Source organism: Colletotrichum higginsianum, chromosome 10 (assembly GCF_001672515.1).
Source record: "Colletotrichum higginsianum IMI 349063 chromosome 10, whole genome shotgun sequence".
NCBI lineage: Eukaryota > Fungi > Ascomycota > Sordariomycetes > Glomerellales > Glomerellaceae > Colletotrichum > Colletotrichum higginsianum.
In genome coordinates this window covers 1,411,500-1,424,884 of record NC_030962.1, presented here as the reverse complement: position 1 = coordinate 1,424,884, position 13,385 = coordinate 1,411,500, and the positions used below count along the sequence as shown (strand labels likewise).

The 13,385-nt window shown below is 56.1% G+C and overlaps 8 protein-coding genes across 8 annotated transcripts; 4 read left to right on the top strand and 4 right to left on the bottom strand.

Moving 5' to 3' along the window:
* Positions 1-49: 49 nt before the first annotated feature.
* On the bottom strand, positions 50-1,200 carry CH63R_13914 (Zn 2cys6 transcription factor; the record flags this gene model as incomplete). Its single annotated transcript, XM_018308888.1, has 2 exons — positions 50-812; positions 872-1,200. 2 exons carry the CDS (start codon positions 1,198-1,200, stop codon positions 50-52), a joined length of 1,092 nt encoding a protein of 363 aa, XP_018151206.1.
* Positions 1,201-1,731: 531 nt separating this feature from the next.
* On the bottom strand, positions 1,732-2,141 carry CH63R_13913 (Cytochrome b5; the record flags this gene model as incomplete). The annotated part of the gene is made up of 2 exons (XM_018308887.1): positions 1,732-2,015; positions 2,066-2,141. The coding sequence occupies 2 exons, from the start codon at positions 2,139-2,141 to the stop codon at positions 1,732-1,734; spliced, it is 360 nt and encodes a 119-aa protein (XP_018151205.1).
* A 148-nt stretch (positions 2,142-2,289) lies between these two features.
* Positions 2,290-2,493, bottom strand: CH63R_13912 (uncharacterized protein; the record flags this gene model as incomplete). Its single annotated transcript, XM_018308886.1, has 1 exon — positions 2,290-2,493. The coding sequence occupies one exon, from the start codon at positions 2,491-2,493 to the stop codon at positions 2,290-2,292; it is 204 nt and encodes a 67-aa protein (XP_018151204.1).
* A 129-nt stretch (positions 2,494-2,622) lies between these two features.
* Positions 2,623-4,352, top strand: CH63R_13911 (Cytochrome P450 82A2; the record flags this gene model as incomplete). The annotated part of the gene is given in 3 exon segments (XM_018308885.1): positions 2,623-2,755; positions 2,818-2,885; positions 2,892-4,352. Coding segments are annotated over 3 exon segments (1,662 nt in total).
* Positions 4,353-4,608: 256 nt separating this feature from the next.
* Positions 4,609-6,347, top strand: CH63R_13910 (Transferase family protein; the record flags this gene model as incomplete). The annotated part of the gene is made up of 2 exons (XM_018308884.1): positions 4,609-4,646; positions 4,739-6,347. The coding sequence occupies 2 exons, from the start codon at positions 4,609-4,611 to the stop codon at positions 6,345-6,347; spliced, it is 1,647 nt and encodes a 548-aa protein (XP_018151202.1).
* Positions 6,348-8,227: 1,880 nt separating this feature from the next.
* Positions 8,228-10,124, top strand: CH63R_13909 (CorA-like Mg2+ transporter; the record flags this gene model as incomplete). Its single annotated transcript, XM_018308883.1, has 2 exons — positions 8,228-9,432; positions 9,545-10,124. The coding sequence occupies 2 exons, from the start codon at positions 8,228-8,230 to the stop codon at positions 10,122-10,124; spliced, it is 1,785 nt and encodes a 594-aa protein (XP_018151201.1).
* An 871-nt stretch (positions 10,125-10,995) lies between these two features.
* CH63R_13908 (Zinc carboxypeptidase) lies at positions 10,996-12,540 on the top strand (the record flags this gene model as incomplete). Its single annotated transcript, XM_018308882.1, has 5 exons — positions 10,996-11,311; positions 11,372-11,601; positions 11,668-11,779; positions 11,853-12,134; positions 12,233-12,540. The coding sequence occupies 5 exons, from the start codon at positions 10,996-10,998 to the stop codon at positions 12,538-12,540; spliced, it is 1,248 nt and encodes a 415-aa protein (XP_018151200.1).
* Positions 12,541-12,847: 307 nt separating this feature from the next.
* CH63R_13907 (uncharacterized protein) lies at positions 12,848-13,150 on the bottom strand (the record flags this gene model as incomplete). The annotated part of the gene is made up of 1 exon (XM_018308881.1): positions 12,848-13,150. One exon carries the CDS (start codon positions 13,148-13,150, stop codon positions 12,848-12,850), a length of 303 nt encoding a protein of 100 aa, XP_018151199.1.
* Positions 13,151-13,385: the final 235 nt, after the last annotated feature.

The window sequence follows — 13,385 nt, the reverse complement described above, 5'->3', positions numbered from 1 at the left end:
GATCAGCTCGGTCTATGTACACTGGAGGTCCAAGGCTAGTTTCATTCTTTCATGAGATTGCTCTGGCAGCAAGCGCAAAGGCCAAGACTGCGCCTGGTGACAAAATGCTGCTGGCAATAGTGAGAGCGACAAATCTTCCTATAAATGACTCCGAGAAACCCAAAAACCACTTGTTACGCTTCTTCAACCGCCGAACCAGACCAGATGTTCTCAAAATGAGGTCCGCAAAGGGGACCAGAGCCGCCGTGATGATGAAAATATCCCATTGCAAAAAATCACGGGCTCCGTCGGCGATGACCGTAGGCAAGGTCGGGTCAATATGCTCTGTTGGCCAAAAAACTTCAGAAACCCCATCTCGGCCTGCGTTGAGTAGAGCATATGCGTGTCCGGCCACTGCGGCAATGCCTGAGATCATCAAGGATGCAGTAACATACTCTCTCGAACTTGCTGGCCGAGGATGCCATGCCAAGTATGCGGAAATCTTCTGCTGAACCCAGGTGAAGAAGGGGTGTGAGGCTGTAAGTACCAGAGGCGTGAAACGGTAAAAGGCAATCAACCCCTGCCGCAAATTGACATCGCAGGCCGAGTTAAAGGTTGGATAGAGAAGCATGGCCGGGGCGACGGCGCCCAGAACAGCAGTTGGGATTAAAGCAAAGGCTTCATCGACCGTTGCCGGGCCCGTGGTTTCACAGTGGTGCCCATGTGAGTCGGTCTCTTCTTCTAGAAACTGCTCGGCATGGGTAAAGCAGTAGAGGGGATAGACAGCTGCAGCGCCCCATGCTTGGTTGAAAACACCCCAAAACAAGTGCTCCCTACAGGATGACGTTCATCAGCAACTTCTCTGATATTGGGTAACAAGTTGGGGCCTTACAGGTGTGCCCACCACGATCTTCTGCCCCGCCTCCACCCCAAGACCAACATGCAGTGCGTCGTCGTCTGCATAGTGGTAAAGAGACTAACAAGTAACATACGATCGGACGTTGACTTGTTGCTGAGAATATTGTTGTAAAATATCACGGCCGGAATCAAGAACTGATCGAAACTGCGAAGGCCTGTGAAGACCGTCCGAAGAGGGTCGCCATTGGGAAATTTGCCGGTCTGCTTAACTGACACGACTGATCCGACTACGCCGCTGCGGATCATTCTTCCCCAAAGGGAGTCGTAGCCAGCCAGACTCAATCCAAGAAAGTACAAATGCATGGTTTGGGGGCACGGAACATCCGCTACCACCTCCTTGTAGTGCTGAAGATAATGGCAGTCGGGTGTTTGGGATGGATGGATGGGCTGGGCCGGATTGGCCTCTTAACACTATCGGCGGCCAAAACTTCCCATCAGAGCCTTCGGTACAGGCGAGTCATGGCAGAATCTTTTGATGAGAACATTGCTTCAACTTTAATTTTGCCCCTCTTCTCTCAAATGTTTGTTCTGTTGGCTTTGCAGCTGAAATACGAGGGATACTCCCAGACCTCCTTATAGTACTCCAGCGTCTGTGTGAACGTGGCGTAAAGACATAAATATACTCCCAGACTTAATGAAGCTGCAACCAGCATCCCTGCCCAAAACGGGGGTATGACTGCCGAATATGCCATGTGAGGCTTGATGGCCACTTCCACATGAGCCCCCTCTGATGAGCCTTGATTGCTGAGGAACCATCTGCTCATCAGTGCTACCGCCACAGTAAAAGCGGCAGCGGCAGAGATCTTCTGTCTCGGCCGGCTGACTGTAGAGTCATTATTGAACTTGGGCCGATGAGCATCCCATGCCTTGGCCAAACCATCTGACCCTTCGTTGATGGGCTTTTGGAAAAGTATGGTTAGCGATCGGCATTCTTTGGGAGGCAAAGAAGAAACCCACGTGGTCTTCCAAGACACCAATCTGGAACCTTTGCAATGTCTTGTAGGCATCCTCAGAGTGGCCGACATACTCGAAACTCTCGGTACCATCGGAACCTGCGACATCTTTCAAAACCTCAACGCCCCCGGGATGATCGTCCACGTAGCCAGATATGTTGTAAACTGATTGTGGTATTTAGTACTGTAACCTATAATCAACGTCCTCGACTAACCTTTCCCACAGATCGAGACCCAGAGGTCCCCGACATCGTGATGTTTCGCCAATTCGCTCTGACTAAACTGCTCCATAACTGACCGATGAAACACTCCGACTGTGCAATGTCGTCTTGTCTGACCTGTGACAGTGTTCGCTTTTCCTGATCCAACTCATGCCTACGGCTATTCAATCTTTGCCAGGCCTACCAGTGTTCAAGCTGTGCCGGATTTGCAAATCCGTTCAACCTTCGCTATCGAGGACGGTTGAGCCAAAGATGGCATCGCCCGAGAGAACGTCCGTGCGGATAACACCCAACTGGCGCCCGGTATTCTCGTTTTGGTCTTTCCCGAGCCGTTCTTGCAAGGACATCCCCGGGTAACTGATTCTTGTAGGACTGGCCGGCTTCCCAAAGTAGGAGAGCCTCACGAGCGACGACGAAGTCATCGTGTGCTTGACTGGGACTCAAGAAGTGAACCCTTGCAGCAGTTGGTAACAAAGCAGCAGCAGCCCCATCCGGCAGCACCCCGATCCTCCGCCGAAGAACCGACGTCCAGTCCGCGACGCACTTCAGTCATGTTTCAGCAGCAATTCACCATTGGTCACGGGTCACTCGAACGATGCCACACGCTGAGCCTTCCAAGCATCAAGAGCATGCAGGAGCTCAAAGCCGGCATTGCAAAAATCTTCTCCGTGTCCGACTCTGACTGTGAGATCTTGGAATCCGGTCCCGGAGACTGTGTAACCAGCGGCGGCTGACCCGTCCTGCAGCCATTTGTTTTTACGATCGACGAGACGTTCTCACGTCGCTCGATGACATTGAGAAGAATGAGGGCCCGGTGCAGATCCGAGTGAACGGCGAAGTTGTACGAGAGCCGCCTGGACCGGAGCCGTTGCCGTACGTGGGAAACCGCTACGAGATATACCCGGATCCGCTCGGCAATTATGACCGTCTCTTTGGTCGATACGGGCCAGTCGTCAAGACGGTCAACATGGGCACGACCATCTACCTCACCAACGACCCAGACGTGTCTCGTGAGGTCCTGCGCGAAGGCGAGTTCTTCACCAAGACGACGTCGGACCCCAGCCACCCGCTGTACTACATGAGGAACAACGAGGCGCTCTTCACGTGCGACAGCGATGCACCGGCGTTCAAGTTGGCGCACAAGTATATCCCGCCCAGCCTGACCCCAAAGGCTGTCCGCCATTACACGCCGACTGTTTTGGCGTGCGTCGAGAGGTCCTTCGACGTCTTTGACGAGCTTGACGAACGGGAGCTCGCTTTCAACGTGTACCAGTACACCTTCAAAATGGCCGGGGAAATCATCTGGAAAGTCATTCTTGGGATGGACTTGGGCCACTTCGACTCGATCGACACCAAGCCCCACGAGACGATCCGACTCTTGGGCGAGTACCTCTCCCTCATGAAGAAGACGTCGCTGCGGGGAAGCTGGTACGGCTACCTCCCATTCGGCACGCCCAAGAGGCTCAAGGTCGTGCGGCAACTCCTATGGGACGGTGTCGCCAAGGGCATCGAGGAGTCGGCCAAGACAGCAGCCGGCGACCTGCCGATGAAGGACGCGGCGATGCACGCGGCCAGCGTCGCCGACTACCTCCGCCGGGCGACCGACGAGCACGGGGAAAAGCTGCCCGAGGACCTCATGCTCAGCAACTGCGTCATCATGATCGGCGCCGGTTTCGTGACGACGTCCTCGCTGCTCGCCTGGCTCGTCTACGCCCTGGTCAAGTACCCGGGGAACCAGCAGCGCTTGCTCCAGGAGCTCGTCGACCACGGCGCTTCGCCCACCAAGGCGTGGTCGTACGACGAGCTGAGCGGGATGCCGTTCCTGGACAAGTTTGTCAAGGAGACGCAGCGCATGCACAATCCGTCCTTCCAGACGGCGCGGAACGCCAAGCGAGACGTCGTCCTCCCGGGCGGGTACTTCCTCCCCAAGGGATCCGTCGTCATCCCCACGTTCCCTTCGCTGCACAAGAACCCGGCTCACTGGGACAACCCGACCCGTTTCGACCCCGATAGGTGGGACACGAGCGCTGTCAAGGGACGACACAAGATGTCGTACACGCCGTTTGCGGCGGGGACGAGGGGCTGCGTTGGTTACAATCTCGCATTGTTGGAGGTCAAGAGTGTCATGGCAAAGCTTGTATATCGTTATCACTTCGAGAATGCCTCGACCGAGGCGGTCGTGTACGACCCGGAGTTCATCGTAGTTCGGCCACTGAACTTTTACGCTCGAGCAGTCACACGGACGAAATGGCCGGAAAGACAGACGCAGATTCAGGATTGAGCTATATCATTGATTCCCTTGCCAAAACAAAACCGGCTTTGCGTTGTTAAATCAAACGAGTTAATGCACTCAACTTGAAGACGTTTACCTTGCCTCTTTCAAATCCATAGGCATTCCTTAAAAGTCATCGCATCGGCTAAATCTTTGGGCGTTCTTCACTGTGGTGAGTGAGCTCGGCGGGCGGATGCAGCCGCCACCAATCAAGCGCTCCAAATATCAGACTTCACTGCCTCTTTCGGACATTTCCGAGACCAACATGGACAATCCCGAGTCAGTGGGCCCCGTCTCCGTCGAGTGAGTGTTTTGCGGCGAGAGACATGTCGGTCAAAGGGCTACGCTGGAATTGGATAGCAGCTCCTATTCGAGACTACATTGTGGTTTTCAAGTGCAGTGGCACGCAGAAGACGATACGTTTTCCCGGTCATGGCGACCAACACGTACACCGCGGCCCCTGTCCATCCAGGCATTGGCTCATCCCTCGAAGGGCCGAGAACTGTGACGACGCAGCTCAGCGTCTTCGATCTCATCCCTCCCCGAGTCTACATCAAATTTATCGTCTATCTGCCGCTGAAGCTTGATGTCAGCTTCCAGCAGGCGTTTTCCCATCTGCAAGCGGGCCTCCGCACGACACTGCAGCAGTTCCCCTTCCTCAACGGCCGCATTTATCCCCGTGATGAACGAGAACCAGGCTGGAGACCCGGGCACATCGTCGTCTCACATGACGCTGCCGGCCAGAGCGATCCCGAAAAGCCTCCGCGGCAACTCGTATTCAAAGACCTGTCCCAGGTGCTACCGGACTACGAGGACCTTCGCGACAACGGATTCGAGTTCTCGGCGTTTGACGACGAACTCGTCCTCGCCGCTCCGTTCGTGCCGGATCTCACGGGCGGCGCGGATGTGTTCCTGGCCCAGGCCAACTTCGTCAACGGCGGCTGCATCCTCGCGACCGGGTTCCACCACTCGGCCTGCGACGCCACCGGCATGGTGACGGCGATGCGCGCCTGGTCGGAGCACTGCAGAAACCTGGGCCAGCCTCACGACGACGCCGACTTGTGCAGCTGGCTGGCCCCGGAAAGCTTCGACCGGACTCTGCTCGAGCGGCTGTGGAGCAAATCCCCGGCCAAGCCCGCTTCCGACATCCCGCGCGACACGTGGGGCTTCCTTGGCTTCCAGCCTCCGGGAACGGAAGAGGACCCGGCGGCGGTGGCGGCGGCGGCGGCGGCGGAGGATACGGCCCCATCATCGGCTCCGGTTCGGACCATGGAGTCTAGCATATTCTACATCTCCCCGGAAAACTTCAATAACCTAAAAAAAGAGGTTCTGGATAGCTCTCACAACGACGACGACGACAACGACAAGGCTCTTTCGGCGAATGATGCGCTGTTGGCCCTTTTCTGGCGCGCTCTTATGAAAGCGCGGTACAACGCCGCCAAAGCGGCGGGTAAGGCCACGCCGCCGGGGGAGATTTCGTACCTGGAGTCGCCGGTGGACGGCAGGCCGGACTTCGACCCGGCGCTTCCCTCGTCGTACGCCGGCAACCTCGTCATCGTCAACAAGGTCCCGATGCCGGTGGCCCAGCTCGCCTCGCCCGAGACCAGCCTGCGCGACGTCGCGCAGCGGATCCGCGCGCAGGCGGCCAAGGTGAACCCGGGCCTCGTCAAGGACGCCTTCACCCTCATGCGGGAGGTGCCGGACTACACGAAGCTGAGGCACGCCTTCACCCGTCTCGACGGGTTCGACGTCATGATCACGTCGGTGCTGCTGCTGCCGCTGGACGACATCGGCTTTGGCGGCGACGTCTTTGGCAACGACGGCAGGCCCGAGTCGCTGCGGCCCCTGATGGACGCCTTCAACGCCAATTTCCGGCTGTGCATGGTGTTGCCGATGAAGGGCCACGGCGGCATTGAGCTGCTGGTGAGCTTGTTCGCCGACGAGATGGAGCAGTTGCTGGAGGATGACGAGTTTGCCAAGTACGCCGCTTTCTGCTGTCACTAAAGAAACGAGAGGCTTAGAGAATTTCACCGGATTCGCAACCAGTCTATCTGTCTCCCTAGCGTCTGTTGAATGTTTCTTCTCTCGCCCCTGTCGCCACATTGACCGGTGATTTTGTTGATCCCGCCAACACGTGTGCAAGACCGAGCCAGACATTCGACGAAGACGACGACGACTACCTCCATAATCATCCCATCCCTGTTTTGTCTCAATGAGGGCGGCTCTCGGCTGGTTGACACCGAGGACAGACAGATAGACAGCCTTGCTTCTCGAAGCGCGCACCAGCTCAAGTTCCCAGGACAGCGGTACACCCGGTCCGGAACTAAACACAATCGTCGTCTTAGCTGCTGGATCGGTCGTCGCGTGTCGGCAACCCCCCCTCTTGTGACGCTGAACAACGGAGTCTAAGCCAAGCCCTAGTTCCAACGCCCTCTAACTTCATACAGCGCATCCAATCCATCATGCACTGCTTATCGGGCGAGGCGTCATTTGCGACAACTCATAAACACACCTCGGCAAGTGATCATGGGGTGCATGCCTGCAATTTTTCTTTTTCTTTTTTCGATTGTTTCCAAGCGGATGGTGCGCATCGTCTGAACCCACCCACGCAAAGGTTTGTACCACATGTTGAACAAGCTTCTTCGGCGGGCGACGCTTTGCCTTTGCCTTTACGGGCCCTTAGCAAGATCCCCGCGGCGCCCGCCTGCTGGTGGTCCCCCCCCTCGGCAGTATGAGGCATTTGATGGTTGTTGGGTTCCCGACCGAGTCGGACAAAAAGTTTGGGGGGGCTGTGGTGCGGAGATCCTGGTCATAAGGGAGATGATGGGATGCCTTCCAGGTTGCATGCGAGAAACGGCTAGAACAGGGCGAGACAATCTACGTTGGCTTGAGACCCCGAGAGGCGCTCTGTCCAAGTCATTCAGACCAAAAATCCCTCCATCTCATGATGCCGAGACACGCCTCTCGCTACGATCGGCGCAAGGGTCGGCATGCATTCATGGGTTGGTGGTGAGCTGTGTGTTGTGTGTTGTTCGTGTGTGTATTGGATGGCCCTGGAGATGAGCTGCGTTTGATGAATTGGCAAATGGCTCTCTCTCCCCCCCTCTGTCTCTCTCTCTCTTTGATTCGCGACGCAATGAGGCAGATATTGTATTGGACAGACACGACTCACTAGTGTCGTATACCTGTACAGGCGTGAAAAGTTTGTTCGGACTCCGCCCCTCTTGAGGCTGTGCTGTGCTGCGCTGTACTGCGCTGTACTGCGCTGTATTGCTGCGCTGTGCTTGTTGGTGTTGATGTATGTGCCACCCAGCCGGAAACAGACCTGATCGGGAACCGGCTAATAAGAATAAGGGGTTCATTTTACAATTTTACATTCTTGCCCTTGCGCTTCTCTCACACAAAAGCTTGAAACGTGCCCTTCCCTTCCCATCCCACCAGCTCAGCTCAGCTCAGCTAGCTGCTCATCGTCACATCTTCAACTTTGGCCGTCGTCCTTCATTCATCCCACAAACGATAACGCCCGTCTCGCTGCCTCTCTTCCAGGACTTGACCCCTCGATCAAAAAAACATCCATCATAAGCCTCATTCATCAGCGCATTCACTGCGGCCTCAACCCCAACTATTGGAATGGTAACGGTTTGCGCATCAAACGACTCTTGCAAGAGTTTGCCAGGCTATGGCACGCGTCTCAAGGAGCGACACCCACGATCCCGCCACTTTGCCGAACCTTGAACGGTGAACCGCACCACACAACCGGCTCTTCTCTTGCTGCGGTTTCCTGCGAACGATGAACTGCACGCTTCTTCAAATTAGATCCTAGAGAGCTTTGATTGCGGATTGATTGCGGATTGATTGCGAAAGCCTCCCATCATACAGATACCATGGCGCGCCAGACAGACGACCATGCTAATGAAGGGCCCTGGGACCCCCCGCGGCTGTCTCCCATCATGGCCTCCCGACAAGTCGACGTCTCCAGCCCTCGCGGCAGAGATGCCGAGACTGGCCATGTTCGCGACTTTGCGAGCCTGGCCAACCTCGAATCCCCCGTCATGCAGCCCCTGAGCAGGCGTCCCACCATCGAGTCGTCCCGTCGGACGGTGTCCCCTCCCAACTCCGTCAAGGCCTTCGCCAACGCCCGCCGACGAGGACAGGATGCCGATGTGCACGACGCAAGACCAGGCCGTAGACAGCTGGGCGACCCGAATGATGAGAAGGAGGACACGGGCCCGGAGAAGCGCACTGGCGGCGGTCCTCCCCGTAGTGTCATCAGCCGGCTGGACGTCCCCGATGTTCAACGTACCTACGACCGGGTTGCCGTGGTCAAGTTCTTGGGGGAGACGAGCAAGCGCGAAAACCCGAGGGATGGACTTGACATCGACTTTGAATGTCTCCAGACCCTGATCGACTCGGAGGACCGTGACCGCTTCGCCGACCCCGACTTTGGCAATCTCCCCGACAGCTCCATCCCGACCGTCGTGCCCATGTTCACTTCCGACGGTGACTACATCGACATGCCGTCCGAGCCGGTTTCGGACTCGGGCGACAAGGAGACCGGAGCCCACGGGCGGCCGCCGCCGACGCGGCCCAGGATCGTCCACCAGGGCGAGCAGAGCCGCTTCAACTTCTTCTCCTCCGCGCTGGAGTCCACCATCCACGCCGCCGAGTTCGGCGACCTCGTCCTGCCGGAAGAGAACATCAGGTCTCTGTTCGACCTCCCCCCCGAGGGCGAGTCCGACGGCGTCTGGTGGCTCAACATGAACAGCCCGAGCGGCAGCGAGGTCTGGACCATCTGCAAGGCGTTCGGCATCCACCCCCTCACCATCGAGGACATCATCCACAAGGAAAGCCGCGAGAAGATCGAGCTCTTCCCGTCCTACTACTTCGCCTGCTTCCGGTCCTTCACCGTCGTCGAGGAGGACGGCGAGATCGACTACCACCCCTTCAACGTCTACGTGGTCGTCTTCAAAGAGGGCATCATCAGCTTCAGCTTCACGTCGAACATGCATGCCTCGCGGGTCCGCTTCCGCATCTCTCAACTCAAGGAGCAGGTGTCTCTGAGCAGCGACTGGATATGCTACGCTCTGATGTAAGTTGTAGAACGCTTCCTCCCCCCCCCCCCCCCCCTCTCTCGATGATCGACGTTTGGTCAACGTTGTGATTCTGTGTTCCAAGAACAGAAAGCTAACCGAACACTCAAGCGACGACATCGTCGACTCGTTCGGCCCGGCCATCAACCAGATCGAGCACGAGGCCGACGCCATCGAGGACCAGGTCTTCATCACCCGCGTCGAGGACAACCAGGCCTTCCTCCGCAAGATCGGCTACACCCGCAAGAACGTCATGAGCCTCATGCGTCTGCTCGGCGGCAAGGCCGACGTCCTCCGAGCCTTCACCAAGCGCTGCACCGAGGACTACGAGGTCACGCCGCACATGGACATCGCCCTGTACCTCGGCGACATCCAGGACCACGCCGTGACCATGATGAATAGCCTGGTGCACTTCGACACGATGCTCTCGCGCTCCCACAGCAACTACCTCGCCCAGCTCTCCATCGACAACATCGACATGGGCAACCGCACCAACGAGTTCCTGAGCCGCGTCACCGTCATCGCCACCGTCATCGTGCCCCTCAACGTCATCTGCGGTCTCTTCGGCATGAACGTCAAGGTGCCCTGGGGCGATGACCAGAACCTGAACGCCTTCTTCGGCATCCTGGGCGGCATCCTGGCCTTTGCGCTTCTCTCTGTGATTCTGGCTCGCCGGTTCAAGTATCTGTGAAAAGAAGAAGAAAAAAAGACGGGTGGTGCCAAGGCAAGGCAACGGGGCTGGCTGTGACAAATGTGATTTAAATCAGATCCGTATTTACTTCGTTCAAGTATTTCCATCTCGTGCTTGCTTCGGCTCTGCTACTTCGTCCTTCGCTATCATTGGCCGTGAACACTCCGAGCTGCGAATCAGAGTTAAAGAGGCCCGTGGCAAGCATGAATCAGGTTGATGACTGTATTCATTTACGGTCCTTCTTCTTCGTCGATGTGAAGAGATTCCCTCTTGTTAGACATGAAGCGCATCTAAACCCTGACAGCGGTGCTTCCGACACCCCCAAGGTTCATCAACCTTTTTCCTCCATGTCCATAACAATCACTTTACCCTCAAACCTTTTCCAGAGATCAAGTACCTCTATAACCCTTCCGAGAATTTGTACTCAGGGCCTGTCAGAAAGCCTCTTGTGACAACCCAAGATCTTGTGGGAGACGGTTCACTGCGTATCTTGACCAAAGATTACTGTCAAGCTGCTGGGTCTCTCGGCCTACTATTCCAACATATCTGGTAGGAAAACGAGAGGACTACAACATCAGCTACTCACTCTGGATTGTTCAAGAGCATCATCTTTCTTTGCCCTTTTCATTGTCTTTTGATACCTTTTGACAATGGGTGCGATATCCACTCTAGTCAACCTTTGCATCCTCCCTATCACTTAGACTCTTCGCCTACCACGGTCTGTTCCTGCGAAGCTTTCACCAACCCTGTGCCGCGCCCAAGAGTTTTCGTCTTCCGGATCTTCCATCAGGTGCTTATAAAATAGAATTTACCCTTCTACTTCCTTGTGCCAAAGCTCTCTTCAACAACGTCACCCACGTATCAGTTCATCATGAAGGCCTCACTCTTCTCGGGCGCCGCTCTCATCTCCTTGGCGCTGGGCGGAGCGTTTCCCAATTTGACCCAGGTGGACTACAGCGGCTTCAAGGCCCTCCGCCTCACTCTCCCCGAGGTTGCCGCGAACCTCACCGACCAGATCAATGAGCTCGCTGCAGCCATCCTCAATTCCGACTCCGGGGACACGCTCGACATCGTCTCCTCTCCCGAGAACGTCCATGCCATCAGCCAGCTCGCCGTCAACACGACAATCCTTATGGAGGACATGGGCGCTTCTTTCGCCGAGGAGTATTTTTCAACCGACTATACTGGTAAGAGCTGTCACTTGTGAACATCGACCCTGGCTTTGGCTCACAGAGAAAACGTCCCAGCTCCCGGCGATGCCTGGTTCACTGCCTACCACAACTACGCAGACCACTTGACCTTCCTTAACGACCTCCAGAGCAGCTTCCCTTCCCATTCCGAGGTCTTCACTCTCGGGAAAACGTTCAACGGTCGTGACTTGACCGGCATTCACATCTGGGGCAGCGGGGTCAAGGGATCCAAACCCGCCGTTGTTCTTCACGGCACCGTACACGCCCGCGAATGGATCACGACCTTGGTGAGAAGGCAGCTTGGGAGATCACCTATGGTGGCTTCTCAGTGAATCGCTAACAGCTTCTGACAGACCACTGAGTACATGGCATACCAGCTCCTGAGCAAATACGCTACCGACCCTGTTGTCAGGGCCGTCGTCGACAAGTTTGACTTTTACATCACTCCAATCGCCAACCCTGACGGTAATTGCGCACCCAGCTCTCGGCCAGGCTAGTCATTCAGACCAATCACAGCTAATTCAACAACTTCTCCCAGGCTTTGTTTACACCCAGACTGAAGACCGTCTGTGGCGCAAGAATCGCGAGAATGTCTTTGGCCACTATTGCGTCGGACGCGATCCCAGCCGCAACTGGCCCTTTAAGTGGGAGTTTGGAGGAAGCGATACCACCAACCCTTGCCTTGGAACCTTCAAGGGCCTTGCTCCTGGCGACTCTCTCGAGGTCAAGGCCCTCAAGGCCCAGATCGACTCGCTCTCCGCCTCCAAGGGCATCTCGCTGTTCCTCGACTTCCATTCCTTTGGCCAGTATATCCTGTGGCGTGAGTAATTCTTCCTTTCCATCGTTAGCTTCCCGCAATCGGGTCCTGGCAGTCCGCTCCCGTGGAAACGAACCGCACGCTGATGTATACGCCGCCAGCCTTCGGATACGATTGCACTCTCGTCGGCACGGATGAGACGTCCCTGAGGAGCCTGGCCGAACGCGCTGCTGCCGACATCATGGCTGTGTATGTCACCATGTACCAGGTCGGCAACTCCTGCCGCCTCCTGAAGCAGACGACGGGCTCCAGCGCCGACTACGTCCACGGCGTCGCCGGGTCAAAGTATACGTACACTTTCAAACTCAGGGACCTCCTCACCTATGGCTACTCCCTCCCGGCCAACCAGATCCAGCCGACCGTCAACGAGACATGGGCAGCCGTCCTTCCCATGCTTCAAGCTGTGTAAGAATGAGGATGGGTATGGGGTTTTCTTGTGTGCGTATGGTTGGGGGGGGGGGGGGGGGTGACCGTTTTTTAGTGCAGCTCCAGCGTTTACATCGCTTGTTTAAACAAAGCTTTGATGTATTCTTGAGAGAACCGCTGAGATCCTTGCGTTCCGCACGTTGCATAGTGAAAACCCATTCTAATATAATCAACTGACTTAATTCAAAAACCCTTACATTGGATTTATATGTTGCTGTCTAGAACTCTTCACTCGCACTTCGGCATCTCCAACCTCGTCTTCAAGTATCACTCGAGCAAGACCGTGGCCATCATCGATCATTCAGCTCACTCGTCATGTCCAGCAAACTCTCGACCTCGTGGGAGCGATCATTGACACCGGTGATCAAGTCGGACTCGACGATGGCAGTCCTCCACTCCCTGAGCTCGACCATCAGATTTCCAGGGTCGTTCTCGGCGACCGCGGCGATGTCGTCAATGATCTCGAGCATCATCTCCTGCTTCATCCGCACCTTGTGAGTCATGATCTCGAGTTCGGTCTGCTGGCCCTGGAGCTCGGACGCAAGCCTCCCGATCATCTCCGTGGCGCGGCGCATCTCCTGGGCAGAGTCCATTAGTTCCCTCACTGTTCGGCTCGTGGCTTGATCGCGAGAATTCACGGCCCGGTTACGTCCGTCTATCTGTGCAATCTGCCGCATTGTGAAGGAGGTAATGTCATACAGTGGCGGACACCTTGACGATTCAAAGGAGTGCGGGTTATCGAGCAGCGAAGCTGAGGATATCATGGGTGGAGGTGGGGTCACAGGGTCGCCCGAATGCGTAGGAACCCAGACATCCTTTTCTACCTTA